This window comes from Homarus americanus, unplaced genomic scaffold (genome assembly GCF_018991925.1).
Source record: "Homarus americanus isolate GMGI-L3 unplaced genomic scaffold, GMGI_Hamer_2.0 scaffold13550, whole genome shotgun sequence".
Lineage (NCBI taxonomy): Eukaryota > Metazoa > Arthropoda > Malacostraca > Decapoda > Nephropidae > Homarus > Homarus americanus.
In genome coordinates, this window is record NW_024744241.1 from 80,001 (window position 1) to 97,500 (window position 17,500).

The 17,500-nt window shown below is 41.2% G+C and overlaps 1 protein-coding gene across 1 annotated transcript in view; it reads left to right on the forward strand.

Moving 5' to 3' along the window:
- Positions 1–2,469: 2,469 nt before the first annotated feature.
- The window catches only part of LOC121877659 (putative mediator of RNA polymerase II transcription subunit 26), a 98,202-nt gene continuing 83,171 nt past the window's right edge, over positions 2,470–17,500 (forward strand). Inside the window, exons 1-2 of the mRNA XM_042383476.1 lie at positions 2,470–2,864; positions 4,747–6,453. Of these exons, the coding sequence (XP_042239410.1) occupies positions 5,331–6,453 (1,123 nt within the window). The 5' untranslated portion in view covers positions 2,470–2,864; positions 4,747–5,330. The remainder of the gene's footprint in view (positions 2,865–4,746; positions 6,454–17,500) is intronic.

A 17,500-nucleotide genomic window follows, 5' to 3' on the forward strand; every position in this document is an offset into this window, starting at 1 on the left:
AAAAGGTATTGAACATGATCAAAAAGTTCCCCTAAGTTTTGTTATACAATGAGTGTTCAATACAGGTGTTCAAAAGTTCAACAAGTGTAGGGAGAGAAGGTCAACATGTTCAGGAATTCACCACATGTTTTTTTTGTGTTTTATGTGTTTTTTTTTATTAAAGATGAGTTTCAATTTGTTCAACGTATCATCTATGTTCTTTTAACTGGACTTAATTTTTGTTCATAAGTTCCCCGAAACTTGTTAAAAAGTGACGTTCATTTCCTTCATTAGTTCACAAAAAAATATTTATAAGAGACGTTCATTATGTTCATTAGTTCACCAAATATAAGCACATAACACGTTCATTTTGTTCATTACTTCACCAAACAAAAATAAAACAAGTTCAATTTGTTCATTATCACAGCAGATCATATACAAAATGTTCAATCCCAATTCTCGTGAACATGTTACAGGTGTTCAAATCTCTCTCCCCCCCACAGGTAAACTGATCGCGTTCGTAAATCAACAGGTTTTTCCCAGCTAAAATCCGGGTTGAGCTAAACGTTTGTCAAGTATTCCTAGTAAGAACAAACCTGGAAATAAATAAGACTGATACACATTAATGAAATCCAAAATGGCGTCAGGATTACACTGAGACTTGACCTTTAACGTTAACGGGATTGTGTATAGTCAGAGGGTATTTTTGACGCCATTTTGGATGGTGTTGTTATAGTGAGTTGATTAGTTAAGTAATTATGATTTTATATACATACATACATACATACATACATACATACATACATACATACATACATACATACATACACACAGAAAAACCGACATATTCGAGGTTTAATTTTGGAAACACCAGAGTACGAGAGTTACCACTTGGCAACCTTCCGGACGCCTGTGTGTGTGTGTGTGTGTGTGTGTGTGTGTTATATGACGTTATATACGTATACATATGCAGTATACACATAACGTATATATACAGTATATATATATATTTTTTTTTTAAAGGGAAGAATGTATTGATGCTATTAAAAGGAAGATTTTTTTTAGGAAGGTTAGGTTACGTTAGATTTGGTTAGGGTGTTTTATATACAGGTGAAATAAGCTTTGGTTTCTAATTTTCGTCTGACCCGAAAATAATATTAAACCACCAGAAACAAACAAACATAAATAAAACAAACAAACAAAAATAAATAAAACAAAAAAGAATAACGACAGAAACAAATAAACAACGTAACACCAACTACAACAACAACTACAACTAAAACAACAACAACAACAACAACTAAAACAACAACAACAACTAAAACAACAACAACAACAACTAAAACAACTACAACTAAAACAACAACAACAACTCGTTTATTCTTGAAAAAATAATTCCTTAGCACCAGACACGATAAAAATTCCCCAGAAATTTCCCCACGATTTTCCTACCTGTGGTTTTAACTGGACTAAGGAACGGGAGAGAATGAATTGGTAGGGGGTAGGGAAGGAGGAGGGGGGAGGGGTGGAGATAGAGGAGGAGTTTGAGATGTGGAGGAGGAAGGGGAGAAGGGAGGGGTGGAGGGGGAGGAGGGAGGGGGTGAGTGACTGAAGGTGGAGAGGTGGGTAGGAAGGTGTGCGGGAGGGAGTGAGGGAGGGAGGGAGGGAGGGAGGAAAAGAGGGGAGGGGTAGGTAAGAGGGTAAAGTGTGAATGAGTAAAGGAGGTAGGAAGGGGAGGAGAGGGGGAAAAAAAAGGAGATGGGGAAACGTAGGGAAAAAAAACCTATGACTAGGGAGGGAATAGGTAGGAAGAGGAAGAAGAGTGAGGAAGAAACAAGAAGTGAGGAGTAAAGGCGTAGAGGGAGGAGACAGAGGAGGAGGAGGAGTATGAAGTCAAGGACACGGAGAGAGAGAGAGAGAGAGAGAGAGAGAGTATAAACAAAACACATCTGAGACAGGAATGGAAGATTGAGAAAGAGAGAAAGAAAGAAAAAGCAAGAACAGGAAGAGGAAGAAGAAACGATGAGTATAAGGAGATAGGAACCAGGATTATCACCTACCTCCTACGCACGGATCTAAGCACGGGGCGAGTCAGCTAGAGCGAGTACGTGGAATACTGTGTGATTCAGCGGAAGTGTCCCTCTGTGAGTAATTCCCCTCCACGCCACCGCTACAAGCTCGACTCTTCTCCCGGAAATTTCACACCGGGGATACGTAGGATTCTTATGGTCCTGTGTGGTTTGGAGAGCCAGTGTGTCCTAGTCCAGCCTAATGGTGAGACGGTGAAGTGTCTGTGTGAGTGTATTGTGTGTTCTGGTGACCGAGATTACTCAGTCGTTTACTTAAAGTGATCTGGGAAAGTACAGTACGTGATCGTGATACTTGTGTTGAGGTATCGTCTGCATTTATATATATATATATGACTTAAAAAGAGCTCTTACACGTCAGACTTGTTGAGCTCAGGTTCACTGATACAAGTAGTTCATCCTAGTGACCTGAAGATACAAGCCCTTTAGAACTTTGGTGCCTGTGAAGTGATAAGCACAAGTGTTGAAAATCCACTTTTACATTTGATTGGTAAATGACAAGTCCTTGTGTATAACCATCTCAAGCCTGCCTGGGAATTCGGACTTGACAAAACACGAGATACGGTCAGAGAGGATTAGTCCACCCTGTAGCGTTGATCCGTGACATTGAACACCTACAAATGTTCATAAAAGTGCTAGAACATTTTGGAACAAGACTTGGAAGAACAAATTAGTGGTGTTTGTTAATTGTTGCTGTAGAGTGAGCACCGAAGTAACTCTCATTCACACTGAGCAGACGTTGAGTGAAGCACAGAACTCCCTGCAACGTGTTGTGGATGGGTGACGTCATATCTCCTGGTAAGTCAGCTGATCTGTTTCGCGCGCTTTTGGTGTTGTTGTTGCTGTGGTAAATCAGCTGATCTTTTTCGCGCGTTTTTTTATGGCTAGTCAGCTGTTTCATTTCGCGCGTTTTTTGTGTATTATGGTAAGTGAACTGGTACCTTACCTTATGTATGTATGTATGTATGTATGTATGTATGTATGTATTCATAAATGCACATGTACACCTTTATCAGCGAGATAAAACTAGGAAAGTTATGCTACATTCTTTCTGGTGTTCACCTTTCGCAACTCCTGAACACAAACTTTGGGGAAATATCCGGGAACTTAAACGAAAATTAAATATTGTCGAAATTTTGTCATTGACTCTATAAACCTGATTTTTTGGGGTGTGGGGAATTTTATGGGGATTTTTTTGGGGAGGTGGGTAGAGGACAGATGATAGGGAGGGGAAGAGGATGCAGTAGTGAAATATTGACTGGGTGGGGAGTGGGGGGGGGGGTAGGAGGGTGATTTCCGGTAAATATTGGGGTAATTTTACGTGAATTCTGAGTATTTGTGGTAGAAAATAGCTTAAGTGATTCATATGAGAAATTCAACTTATTTGGAAATTTAAACTTTGTGTCATGGCTAAAATGAGTGAGTCATTGAGATACTGTCGTCATTATTACGTCATTACTTATGAGGAAAAATAAATTTACGTCTGTCTGGCTCTGAGAATCTCTGTTGCTCCAGTAGTGTGCTCGTGTCCTGTTGCGTACACAGTTCTGACGTCATGTAAACACGGAAGCTCATACGATTAGTTCTGTCCATCTGTGCCTGTTTGATTGTGCCCGTGTAGCGTACATGTATGTATGTATGTATGTATGTATGTATGTATGTATGTATGTAGATAGCGAGAGATCACACACACACACACACACACACAGAAGAGATATAGATAGATAGATAGATAGATAGATAGATAGATAGATAGATAGATAAAGAGAGAGAGAGAGAGAGAGAGAGAGAGAGAGAGAGAGAATCTTGGTTGATGACTATTCACTTTGACACGCTGAGACTTCCTCCACTTAGTTCCTAGTAACACATTCTCTCTCTCTCTCTCTCTATTTCTTCGGTGTGTTTGTTTGTTTGTGATCTCTCTCTTTATCTATCTAACTATCTATCTATCATCGAACTAATAGTGAGAAAATTATAGGTTACAGGTACAGTTGAGGTACAGGTAAGATATGGTGCAATTACAGACACGGTTACAGGGAAAGGTACAGTAATTCGCACTAGATAGATAGATAGATTAGATAAATAGATAGATAGAGAATATAACACTCGTAGCTCCACCAATCACAGACATAACAGGGAAAATCTCCACCAATCACAGACATAACAGGGAAAATCTCCACCAATCACAGATATGACAAATAAAAATCCCACCAAACAGAGGAGAGCCTTCAGTTATGTATGACCAATAAGAAGAACACTTCCTCTTACAGTATCCGGAAATGAGTTCATAATAAAAATCCGGGAAAATATTGTGAGGTCAGTCTGTCCATAACCGGTGTCCGGATATTCAAGATGTCGTTCCCCGTATGTCAAGTCATGTAGAGGTGTGTGTGTCTGTGTGTGTCCGGTTAATTGAGAGTCGTCGGTGATAATATCCGGATGTGTTAGGTTGAAATTTTTTATTGGAGGTTTATTAATATATTTAATTACTATATAAATTTCATATAACTAATTAAGCTATGAGTAATATATATATGGCTAAATTATATAATGGCTAAATTCAATTGACTCTTATGAATATCTAGTTTTATAGCTAAACCAATACTTATTATTCATTACATATAAAACTAATCGTATAAATTAAATCATGCTTATTTTTTATTTTTCTTATCTTTCACAGATCTTAAACCGAGAGGAGGAATTCCAATACTTCGATTTTCAAGAGACATACAACATACCCGTCTGAGGCCAAGACCAGTGTTATTGTGTGACGTCATCTGGGAAACAAGTGACAGTCTCACGTGTATCTTCCACACTCACAAGGTTACAGAAACACAGAGTTGAATCCTTTAAGATAATCTGATGGTAATCGAGTAGTGTTTTTAAGATCTTGAAGCCTCTGGGGTCTTGATTTTTGTTATTAAGACGTAACTGTGAAGGCTTTTAAGGAGGTGAACTACACTACGGGGTTAATGACTTACATACACGTCTTCAATACTGACTCCTATTCGTCTACAGAAGATATGGCGCCTTAATTAAGTGTTGTTGTAGGTGTGGTTATTGGGAATTACTGTAACGCAAGTGACGTGTGACGGGGAAATTAGCGGTGATAATATACAGACAGAGGTGACGCAGTGACTGAGTTAAGACAGAACAGGAACTAAAGTGTTGAAAGTTGTCGAATTGTGATTTAATGTTGAGAGGTGAGGTGATTCAGTGTGAGTGAGTCAAAGGTGGCGAGACTCACCGAGGTGAAGATTACGGATGAAAAAGAAGTTTCGTAAAGGTGTCAAAGTGGAGCGTTCCGAAGCAACAAACGAAGCTGTGGAAAGCGAAGACATCGAGAATTCCGAATCGGACAGAGTTTGTCAAGATATTGAAGAGAATCGTTCCGAGCCAAAAGAAGCTCGTAAAGGCGTCATAGTGGAAGGTGTTGAGTCAAACAAAGCTGGGCAAGAGGTCGAAGTGAAGCGTTCCGAACCACAAGAAGCTCATGAAGACGCAATAGTGACACGTTCCAAATCAAAAGAAGCTGGTAAGAGTGTCGAAACGAAGCCTTCCAAGCCAAACGAATCTCGCAAAGGCGTCATAGTGAAACGTCCCAAAACTAACGAATCTGGCCAAGGCATCAAAGTGGCGACTGTCGTGATCCGCAGCATGGGTGAGATCGCCATCACAGGTGATATGAGCCCAGACCTGACGGGTGACGCGGCTGCCCAGGCGGGGTACCTGGACTGCCAGATGACGTCCACGTGTGACTCTACAGCAGCATCCAGAGACCTGAGGAGGAGTTATAGTGAGGCTGGGGAGGAGACCCTCTCCCCTCTTCCAGGTGTCCGTTCGACTTTCTTTCCAACCATCAAGCGGAGTCTCAGCGAGGCTCCCTGGTTGGAGCCACGCCGACGGTGCAAATCCAACTCGTCCACCTCTTCAGATTCAGTCCTGTACTTCCCGGAGTTCACTCGACCCTCCCCGACCCATCAGGTAGTCCACGGCCTTAATCCTGGTAGTCTCTCTCCCATCAAGTATGTTTCCCTGGAGCCCCCAAGAGCCCACGGTTTCCACAGCCCCGATAAGATGACGACCAGAAGCAGTGGGGACTCTCATGACGAGGTTCCTCAGGATCTGTCCAAACACCAGAGGACCTTAACTCCCGATAATTACCCTGTGGAACTCCAGCTCAATCTCAGATCCAGGGGACAGGGTGTGGTGCAAGGTGTGATGGAGCGGGTGGAGCTGCGTGAGAGAGAGGTGGGAGAGAATCAACAAGGACCAAGAGACAGAGGACGAAAGAAGAATGAAAAAGGGACGACGAAGGGGTTGAAAAGAGAACTGGAGGAGGACCCGGCCAGCGGCTTACCCGAGGTCAACAATGGCAAGATACTAGGTGAGTCACTTGACCTTATTAGCTTTACTGTACCAGGTAATTGTAAAGAAGGATGGAAATCAAATGGGCCCCTAGTCTGAATAGGTCCCAATATAACCTAACCTAATTGGCTCCCGTCCTAATAGGCCCCCATTACTACCTATTAAAACTGGTAACCAATTAAACCAATCCCTATTAAACCCAATCCTCACTATTTACAAATCAGTGTCGACCCCGAGCGTGATTGACTGACTGGTGACGTATGATTATTATTATGAGTTATGACATACCGTGTGATTTAGTTGTGTTGTTATTTTCGATTCACTATCTGTTGTGGCGCCCTTCACACCTGACCCGCCTCAATCTGTGTCTATTTTTGGAGTTAAGGTGTAACCGGGTAAACAACTGAGTACGTGACGTCACAAATACTCCTGGCCATCTCATTGGGTGAACTGGATTAGTGACGTAATAACCCCTCCTTTGATTAGACGAAACGTATAAAAGCTGTGATACGACATTCTTCAGCGGGGAAAACACATACACACAAGCAGACACATACACACAAACATATATTACAAACGTACACATCCCTCTCATCTCACCCCCCCACCATCCTCTCTCTCTCTCTCTCTCTCTCTCTCTCTCTCTCTCTCTCTCTCTCTGCGGTAATCGGCAAGGGTCGATAAGCTGGCGAGAGAGATGGAGAGGAGAAGAGGGAGAGTAGAGAGGAAGAGATAATGAGAGTAGGGAGAGAGACAGAGAGGGATAAGAGTAACATGATGAAGCAGAATCCGAGGTCACGTGTCTCGGGATGTGTGTCGGCCCGGAAGAGAGAGAGAGAGAGAGAGAGAGATTATATATTTACATAAATATAGATATACTGTAGATGTGTACATGCAAGCCTATACTGATGAACACCCACCCACACACACACACACACACACACACACACACACACACACACACACACACACACACACACACACACATTACCAAACCAATATAGCAAGTGTTACCAATGCACTCGATGACCTACATAAACAAACGCAGTGTAACCAATCCCCACCAAGGACAATACCACCCCTCTCCCCCCTCTCACTCCCCTCTCACTCTCCACCCCATTATTACGACACGTGACCTCCATAACGACTCATTGCCATCTAACTGCGGCCAATAGGACACAACGAACCTAACTACCCTGAGTTACATAGTCTTTCCTGTGGGTGTATGTATGTATGTATGTATGTATGTATGTATGTATGTATGTATGTGTTTCCCCTGTCTGTGTCTGTCTGAATGTCTGTCTATACTAATGTGTAGTCAGAGTACATGCATTACGTTATATATAGCATACCGTTATGATACTCTAGGCCGTTATAATGTGTATGACGTCACAGAGTAGCCGAGGTCAATGGGATGACGTCATTTCCGGTCATACGTACTAATTACTTACCTTTACTGTTACCTGTATGTCTCTCTCTACAGGTATTCTCTCAATATCTCCTCCTCCTCCTCTCCTCCCCACTTTTCTAGCTCCCCCACCTGCCTCCTCCTCCTCTCCTCCCCACTTTTCTAGCTCCCCCACCTGCCTCCTCCTCCCCACCTCATTCTCCTCCCCCACCTGCCTCCTCCTCCTCCTCCTCCTCCCCACCACCTCCCCACCTCTCTCCCCACCACCTCCCCACCACCTCCCACCCATGCACCCTAACCTTGCATTCCTCTCCTTCCGGACTATACAAGCAGCTGGATCTCTCTCTCTCTCTCTCTCTCTCTCTCTCCCTCTCATAGTAGTAGTAATAGTATTTTTTTAGTAATATCCATGTCATTAATGTCATTTTTCTTCTTCTTCTTCTTCTACTTCTTCTTCTTCTTCTTCTTCTTCTTCTTCTTCTTCTTCTTCCTTTTCTTCTTCTTCCTTTTCTTCTTCTTCTTCTTCTTCTTCTTCCTCTTCTTCTCCTTCTTCTTCTTCTTCTTCTTCTTCCTCTTCTTCCTCTTCCTCTTCTCCTCCTTCTTCTTCTCCTCATCAACAGGGATCCAATAACTGTACAATAATTCATTTCACTTAACTGTATCTCTAATCAACAACAAACTAATATCATTTAAATTATAAGACATAAAAACTTAAACAATGTCTAATGTCTTTACCGTTTATCTAGTAACATCAGCCATAACTCAGACACCAAAAGACATAGTGATTACTTAAGAACTTAGTAGTATTTATTATTCTAACTGGCAACTTACTTCTCATTATTAAAACTCAATATAATCCTTCTTTTTATAGTTATTGTATATTATAACTTTAAAAAAATACAAAAATATGTATATTTGTGTATGTTGTATAAAATTTATAAGAAGGTTACTTAGTTAGATGAGAATGTTGTGGGTTAATGTATGTAAATAAAATACAAAAAAAAACATGAATTGGAAACTTTTAAAAGATTATGTCATCGCTTAAGTTGCCACTAGGGATTTTTCGTATTATTATTATTATTATTATTATTATTATTATTATTATTATTATTAGTATTATTATCGTTGAGTTATATTAGAGGGGATATTATTGTTATTGTATTTTATATGTTGACAAGGGTACCTAGTGTGTGTGTGTGTGTGTGTGTGTGTGTGTGTGTGTGTGTGTGTGTGTGTGTGTGTGTGTGTGTGTGTGTGTGTGTGTATGTGTGTGTGTGTGTGTGTGTGTGTGTGTGTGTGTGTGTGTGTGTGTGTGTGTGTGTGTGTGTGTGTGTGTGTGTGTGTGTGTGTGTGTGTGTGTGTGTGTGTGTGTGTGTGTGTGTGTGTGTGTGTGTGTGTGTGTGTGTGTGTGTGTGTGTGTGTGTGTGTGTGTGTGTGTGTGTGTGTGTGTGTGTGTGTGTGTGTGTGTGTGTGTGTGGTGTGTGTGTGTGTGTGTGTGGGTGTGTGTGTGTGTGTGTGTGTGTGTGTGTGTGTGTGTGTGTGTGTGTGTGTGTGTGTGTGTGTGTGTGTGTGTGTGTGTGTGTGTGTGTGTGTGTGTGTGTGTGTGTGTGTGTGTGTGTGTGTGTATGTGTGTGTGTGTGTGTGTGTGTGTGTGTGTGTGTGTGTGTGTGTGTGTGTGTGTGTGTGTGTGTGTGTGTGGGTGTGTGTGTGTGTGTGTGCAGGTGTTTTGAAGGGAGAGAGGGTGTGTGTGCGACATAGCTATTCAGTGGGGGTGAGAAATTTAGGACAGCGAGGGAGGAGAGAGGGAGGGAGGGGGGAAAGAGAGGGAGGGAGAAGGAAGGGAGGTAAAGGGTGATGATGCAATACCAGATTACCTAAGGGAAGGGGGTAAGGAGAAGGGAGGGAGGGAGGGAGAGAAGGATTGGAAGAGGAAAGGGAAGGAGGGGGAAATGTAGAAGCAAGATGAAGGAAGGGAGGGAGAGGAGGAGAGATGGAAAGGGGAAGGAAGGAAGGGGAGGAGAGGAAAGGGAATGAGGAAAAAGTAGAGACGAGATAAGGAGGTGGAGGGGGGGGAGAGGGATGGAAGGAGGGAGGTAAGGAAGAGGAAGGAGGAAAGAGAAGTAGAGGAGAAGGAAGGAGGGAAGGAGAAAGGAATACCTATTAACACTATTTCCCTCATTAGCAATAGGCACCATTTAAATAGGTCCTACTAGCACAGATACCTATTAAATCAAGATCCTATTACAACTGGCTTCCACTATTATCGTCTCTCTAATACAAGGGAGCCATTAAACTTAGGGCCTATTAAAGCTAAAGGGCCCGATAACGACTGATACCCATTAGAATTGGGACTCTTTCGACTTTCGGGGTTTATTAGGATTTAGGGCCTATTTGATCCAGTACCCATTAAAGTAATCTGACTAGACCTCCTTTGTTTCCTCTCACACCCTTGCCCTGTCTTGCCCCTCTTCTCACATCCTTGTCCTCCCTTGCCCTTCTTCCTCACACCCTTGCCCTGTCTTGTCCTTCTTCTCACACCCTTGCCCTGTCTTGCCCTTCTTCCTCACACCCTTGCCCCTCTTCTCACATCTTTGACATTTGATCAACCTAAATTCTTGACTTTGGCATTCAGGTGAGTAACAGATCCATATTAACACGTGTGCTTCACCTACCTGTGTCACCTGCTGGTATTAACACGTGTGCTTCACCCACATGTGTCACCTGCTGGTATTAACACGTGTGCTTCATCTACCTGTGTCACCTGCTGGTATTAACACGTGTGCTTCACCCACATGTGTCACCTGCTGGTATTAACACGTGTGCTTCACCTACCTGTGTCACCTGCTGGTATTAACACGTGTGCTTCACCTACCTGTGTCACCTGCTGGTATTAAAATGTGTGATTCACCTATAGACAGATATGAAGAGTTTTAATGCCTTAATTATGGGTATATTAATAATTACCATCAGGTGATTGCATATGTAGGGCAGCCAATCACCTGAATCTCTCTCTTCCGTTATTGTCCACACGATAACTCTAGAACGGATAGAGTTAAACCATTCATACTTGGGAGATATATTCAGTAGGAACCCCAATAGTGACCTAATGAATATGGGGTCTGAAGGTAAAAGGGTAAGGTCAGAATGTTGAAAAATATTGCCCCCCCCCCAGAGTGAGTTGGAAACCCGCTCGAGTGCAGTTTAGTTGTGTGTTGATATCGGCTTAATAGTTATTGGTTTTAATACGGAAATTTGAGGTTTAGGTTAGGTTAGGTTTGGTTAGGCTAGGTTAGGTTAGGTTAGGTTAGGTTTGGTTAGGTTAGGTTAGGTTAGGTTAGGTTAGGTTAGGTTAGGTTAGGTTAGGTTAGGTAAGGTTAGGTTAGGTTAGGTTAGGTAAGGTGTTGTTGATTATTGTAAAGGAGTTGTGTGTGTGTGTGTGTTTCTATACATATTGAATTTAAACACACACACACACACACACACACACACACACACACACACACACACACACACACACACACACACACACATACACACCTCCCCAGCAGCCAGCCTTACGTAACCATTATCAGCTCACGTTTCGGGGGCCATTGTCCAAGTGTGTGTGCGTATGTTTGTACGAGTATATGTATGTGTGTGTGTAGCTACGTGCCATGTTCCTTGTCCTACCGTGTGTGGGTGGAGCTGAAACAACCCCCCCCCCCCAACTTGAGGTAATTGGGGGGGGGGCTGTTAAGAGGGTTATGATGTAATAAGCTAGTCTGGCTGTTGACCCATATTGTTGTGTCCGGATTAAAGGTCGTGGAGTCTTTGCATAATAGGTCATACTGTATACATATTTGTGTGGTTACCGATATGTATAAATGTGTATAGATGTGATTGCAGGTTAACTAAGGTGTAGGAAAGTATACATATGTGCACAAACTTCTAAAAAAATATATATATTCTAAACTTATCGAATCATCAAACTGCCTAAACCACCCAGGAGATTTGGCATAACTGTACTACACACAGCATACGTAGACTTGGCATAACTGTACTACACACAGCATACGTAGACTTGGCATCACTGTATGCCCAAATGAATCCCTGGCTATCTGTGCTGAAGGGGGGCGGTCACTCTCCCCCTTCACCCTCCCTTTCTAGCCCATTCTAACCCCCTTCCTATCCCCTATTCCCCTCCCCCCCACGTCCCTAATCCCGTGTTTAAGCCACGAGGGTCATACACGAGAGGAGATTACAATATAGGAACATAATATGGCGAGAAGACATCTTTTGTCTCCTCTACCCCACCGCCATATTGCGTAACTGAGACGATGGTTCTTTTTTGCGATGGTTTTTGTGTTTTATTTACTTTTGATTGTTTGTGTATGCATTTGGGGTACAGTATGTATGTATGTATGTATGTATGTATGTATGTATGTATGTATGTATGTATGTATGTGTCTGTTTGTTTATCTCTTATTTAGCCTACGGTAGTAATTATGAGATAAATAAGTTAATAAATGAAATCTTATAATCTCTCTCTCTCTCTCTCTCTCTCTCTCTCTCTCTCTCTCTCTCTCTCTATTAATGCAGGTAGCATCTCGTGGTTGTTCACCTGCACACACACACACACACACACACACACACACACTAGCCAATCCATTGTTTATCACGATGAGAGATGTGTCAAGTAAAACGTGTATTTGAAGCAAGTAGCAAGATCACTAGATGTTGTCACCACATCTCTGGCAGTGTGTCCCTCAAGCAGATGTGACCAGACATGTGTGTGTGTGTGTGTGTGTGTGTGTGTTGGCAAGTTAGAGGATATGACTGTATCCAGATTTAATAAGTAACTCAGCAGATATTTACAGAAATAAACAAACATTGTACTGGAAATTCTGTGGTGTAACATTCTACGCCACAATATCCTGACTACTGGCGTCTGATAGGCATCCTTTGTGACTTCTACTCTGTTATCCTTTTTGCGTTTCCGCTCACAGGATGAGTATGGGGTGCACAATAAACTAGCTGCTATTCGTGGCAAAATTCAATTAAAATGACACACACACACACACAAACACACACATACACACACACACACACACACACACACACACACACACACACACACACACACACACACACACACACACACACACACACACACACACACACACACACACACACACACACACACACACACACACATAGACACACACACACACATACACACACACATACGCACACAAACACACACACTAATGCCTTTTGTTTACTAATTTTCTTTATTTTCTTCTCTATTTGTTTATTACCTATTAATTAATGCACCCACTAATTGCAGTAACTACTACTTAACTACCATACAACACCCTAACTACCTTGTTGACTCCTCTTTAGGGTAATCAGTTGTATCTGGGTAGGAAGATTGGCTCGTTATAAGGTATGGGATATTTATTAAAGGGATCTAATGGTTTATAAAGGGATCTAAGGATTTTTAAAGGGATCTAATGGTTTTTAAAGGGATCTGAGGGTTATTAAAGGGATCTAAGGGTTATTAAAGGGATCTAAGGGTTATTAAAGGGATCTAAGGGTTATTAAAGGGGTCTAAGGGTTATTAAAGGGATCTAATGGTTTTTAAAGGGATCTGAGGGTTTTTAAAGGGATCTGGGGTTTTTTAAAGGGATCTAAGGGTTATTAAAGGGGTCTAAGGGTTATTAAAGGGATCTAATGGTTTTTAAAGGGATCTGAGGGTTTTTAAAGGGATCTGAGGGTTTTTAAAGGGATCTAAGGGTTTTTAAAGGGGTCTAAGGGTTTAAAAGGGATCTAAGGGTTATTAATACCCATGTGAGACAGACAAAGAAAGACATACAGACAGACAGACAGACAGACAGACAGACAGACAGACAGACAGACAGACAGACATCTTCACTATAAAACCCGGCTTGTTAGGGAGACCTTTCACCAGTGTCTTACAATAACAACAACGTTACTGAGACCTTCACTCAGGGAGGAGGCGCCACCTCTAGTGCCTGACGGAGAGAGAGAGAGAGAGTGTGTGTGTGTACGGGTGATTCAGGCAAGGTCCTTTCCCGAGGTCGCGTCTGGGGGGTCCTTGTGCTTGTTGCGGTGGCTAGGAGGAGTACGTGTTTGCGTACTTATTAACAAGGACACTTGCATAACGTTCGTGCCTATGTGTAACCTACTGGAGTATTTCATTCTTGTTTTGTGATGCTTTTGGGGGGTTTGCTACTACTACTACTACTACTACTACTACTACTACTACTAATAATAATAATAATAATAATAATAATAATAATAATAATAATAATAATAATAATAATAATAATAATAATAATAATAATAATAATAATAATTCATGTAAAAAAAAAAAAAACAGAGGAACGGACACAAGTAAACAGTGTTACCAGAACTATACTTAGAGATGATTTAACTTTTAGCACTAACAAGAAGTGTTGCCAAGTCCACACCCATTGAGTAAATAGGTCAGAGGAGTGTTGTCATCAGAGGAGACGTGATTATTATTATCACTCGTGTTTATTTGGGGCTGTAGAGTGGCTAGTTAATTGTGCATCCTTCTATGTTTATGTTTGTTGATATATGTATACGTGTGTGTGTGTGTGTGTGTGTTTTATTTCTCGTGACACACACACACACACACACACACACACACACACACACGCGCGCGCGCGCGCGCGCGCGCGTAGGAATAAATTTACCATTAACAAACTAAAAAAAAATGTTACCAAAGCAACAATTTTAACGTTTAAAAATATCGTAGCCAGAATTAGAGAAAATATCAACAAGTAGTGTTGCCAGATCAGCATTTCTACCTCTACAAATAGCGTTACCAGGTTAGGGTCAGTACCTCATAGAAATTGTTACTAAATCAACGTTCATCACCATTATTATATCTACCCAAACATTATAGCTAAACAAAAACTTTACCCTCTCTCCTTCATTCTAAGAAAGTGTTATCAGATCAAGGCCAATACCTCTATAAACTATTACCACATCAACGTATCCACCTTATAATATCAACCCAAACACCGTAGCCATATAAAAAAATACTCCCTTACCCCCTTACCCCCCCAAAAAAAAAGTTACCAAATCAAGGCCACTACCTCAAATAAGTATTACCAAATAAAGGTCAAAACCCTTAAAAAACTATTACCACATCAATGTACCGTACTATCATAGAATGTCAACCCCCAAGTATAGCCATAGAAAACACCCCCCCCCCCCTTCCTCCCTCCTTCTGAAAGGGTGTTACCAGATCAGGGTCGACTTGTCAAGGTGGGATTGCACCAGTGTTACCACCTCAGCTTGCGCAATTGATCAACTCCGTTACCCAACATCTGGGTACCCGAGGCGCCCCGCTAGTTATGCAATGCTGTTTGAGAGAGAGAGAGAGAGAGAGAGAGAGAGAGAGAGAGAGAGAGAGAGTGCGTGTTATGCTGTAAAGTTTTCTTGTTTCTTTTTTCCATCTGTTTCTGTTTTAGTCTAATAACTTTATTATCGAGATTGAAGTACAGTTTTGCCTAATGCAGATAGTTTAGTCAGGTCTTGACACTAAGGGTGCTTATCGCTGTTCACTGCCACATAGGACAGAGGTTCATATACAAGAGAATATAATACAATAAATGATATTCAATTAGTGTTATATATATTAAAAAAAAATAAGTGTGGACAAGGAAATTTAGGATACACCATCAGCATATCTGCAAGAACTCCCAATTCAATGTGTCTGTATCATAGTCTAATTCTAGCTATGACTACATCTCATTATGTGTTTCTGTTCTTGTGCTGGCCATACCGGTAACCTCTTGTCACAAACTTTGTCAAATTTACTAATACTACAACTATCATATCTTTTAGGTCAGCATTCACGATTTTAACTTGTATGGTTTAAAATATTACATTAGATAGGCCAAGGTCAAGGTCAAGGTCAAATATTTTCTTTGTTGCTGCTTCATTGCCCAATCAGTCTGCCTCATTGCCCAATCGGTCTGCCTCATTGCCCAGTCGGTCTACACAATTATGTTTCCTAATTCCAACACGAGACAACATCTACACAAATTCAATACAAAGGTTATTCTCTGTATCAGTTATCACGTTTCTCTTTTAATATTACAGACAACTTTAGATATTGAGAATGATATTTCATCGATTGTAAAGCACTTTAAGAGTCAGAGAATATCATCCCACACGTTCATTTTCTTTAAGGTAGTCTGTGGCTTGGTAGATTTCCATTAGTTTGTGTTGTGCTGGCCCAGTTGTTCAGTCTTTATAATGGTTAACACTATCGCCTCATTCTCTTTAGATATTACACATGCACAACCTGATCTACCTGTGTTTGTCTGCACAGAACCATCAGTAAAAGGAAAACATTCACGTAATTTAATATTCTGAAGACTGTTTATAGTCTCTAGTGTTAAACATTTCAACAAATTAATGTGTTTAGTGTATTTGTAATGTATAAGGAGTGGTATATCTAACAAAGGAAAAATAGGATTAAAGACTTTATTTGAATAAGTGATTTATTTTCAGCTTCAAGAGATCAGAATTACTTCCACGAAGCCACGATCAGCGAAGAGATTTTTGTAGTAGGAGAGACAGATGGTCAACGTAGCTAAGATAGAAACTCAATTGAAGTAGAGCTGTGGTGGAGGGAATCATTATTTTCCTTGAAAATTTTGACTCAGAACATAATATTAAGTAGTGATATCCCGTCGCATAAAGGTCAACCCAAGCTCTTTCCTCGTGATTACAATTCTGGGAAATTTGGGCCATCCTAAGATGATGCTTATGACTTCATTTTGTACTACCTCTAGGGCTTTAGGCTGTCTAGTTATGTGAAATGAAGAGTAACAAGAGACATACCATGATAATCAACTGTAGATCGAATGAAGTGGAAAGAGAAGGTACGGGCATAGGTGATGTTAATTCCATAGCACTTCCCAACAAGGGTTCCGAGAGGTTCAGTGCGCTGCAATAGTTTGGCACGACCGCTGCCGATGAAGTTGGCATCATTCACATTAATTCCAAAATATTTATAAGAGCTACATAGTTCCAAAGGCATGCTGTTAATGTGAAAGTTACGAGACACAGGTTGAGATGGGCAACGATTGAGGACCCTCGTTTTGGCAACAGAAATTACGAGACCACATTTCACAGTCTTCCGAGCCAATACATAAAGTGTTGCTTGGAGCTTGGGTTTGGGTCTTTGCCATAATGCATATGTCATCAGCATAACATATTACAGCTTCAGCATGTTGAACTGGAATGTCAGCAATAAGATTGTGCTTTCATTCTGTTTCTTTTGACTCCGCTAAACAGAACACCAGTTTAACTGCCAAAATTAGCAAGTTGCTCAAGTATATTGTCTCTATTAGTTACATCAAAGGCTGATTTAAGGTCTATGAAGGCTGTTTGTGTCTTATTCTTAGAGTAAACAAGATATTCTCCAAAGCATGTCTGTGTACTACGCCCAGGCATGAATCCGTACAGATTAAGGGCCAGTTTGTCTTTGACTTGAAACTTAGAAGATGATAAGTGAAATGGACCTGAAGTTTGGAGAATTATCTTTAGGGATTGGCACTAAGTTTCCATGAGTCCATGTGTTTGGCAGAATACCTTGAGGCTCATTTGATAC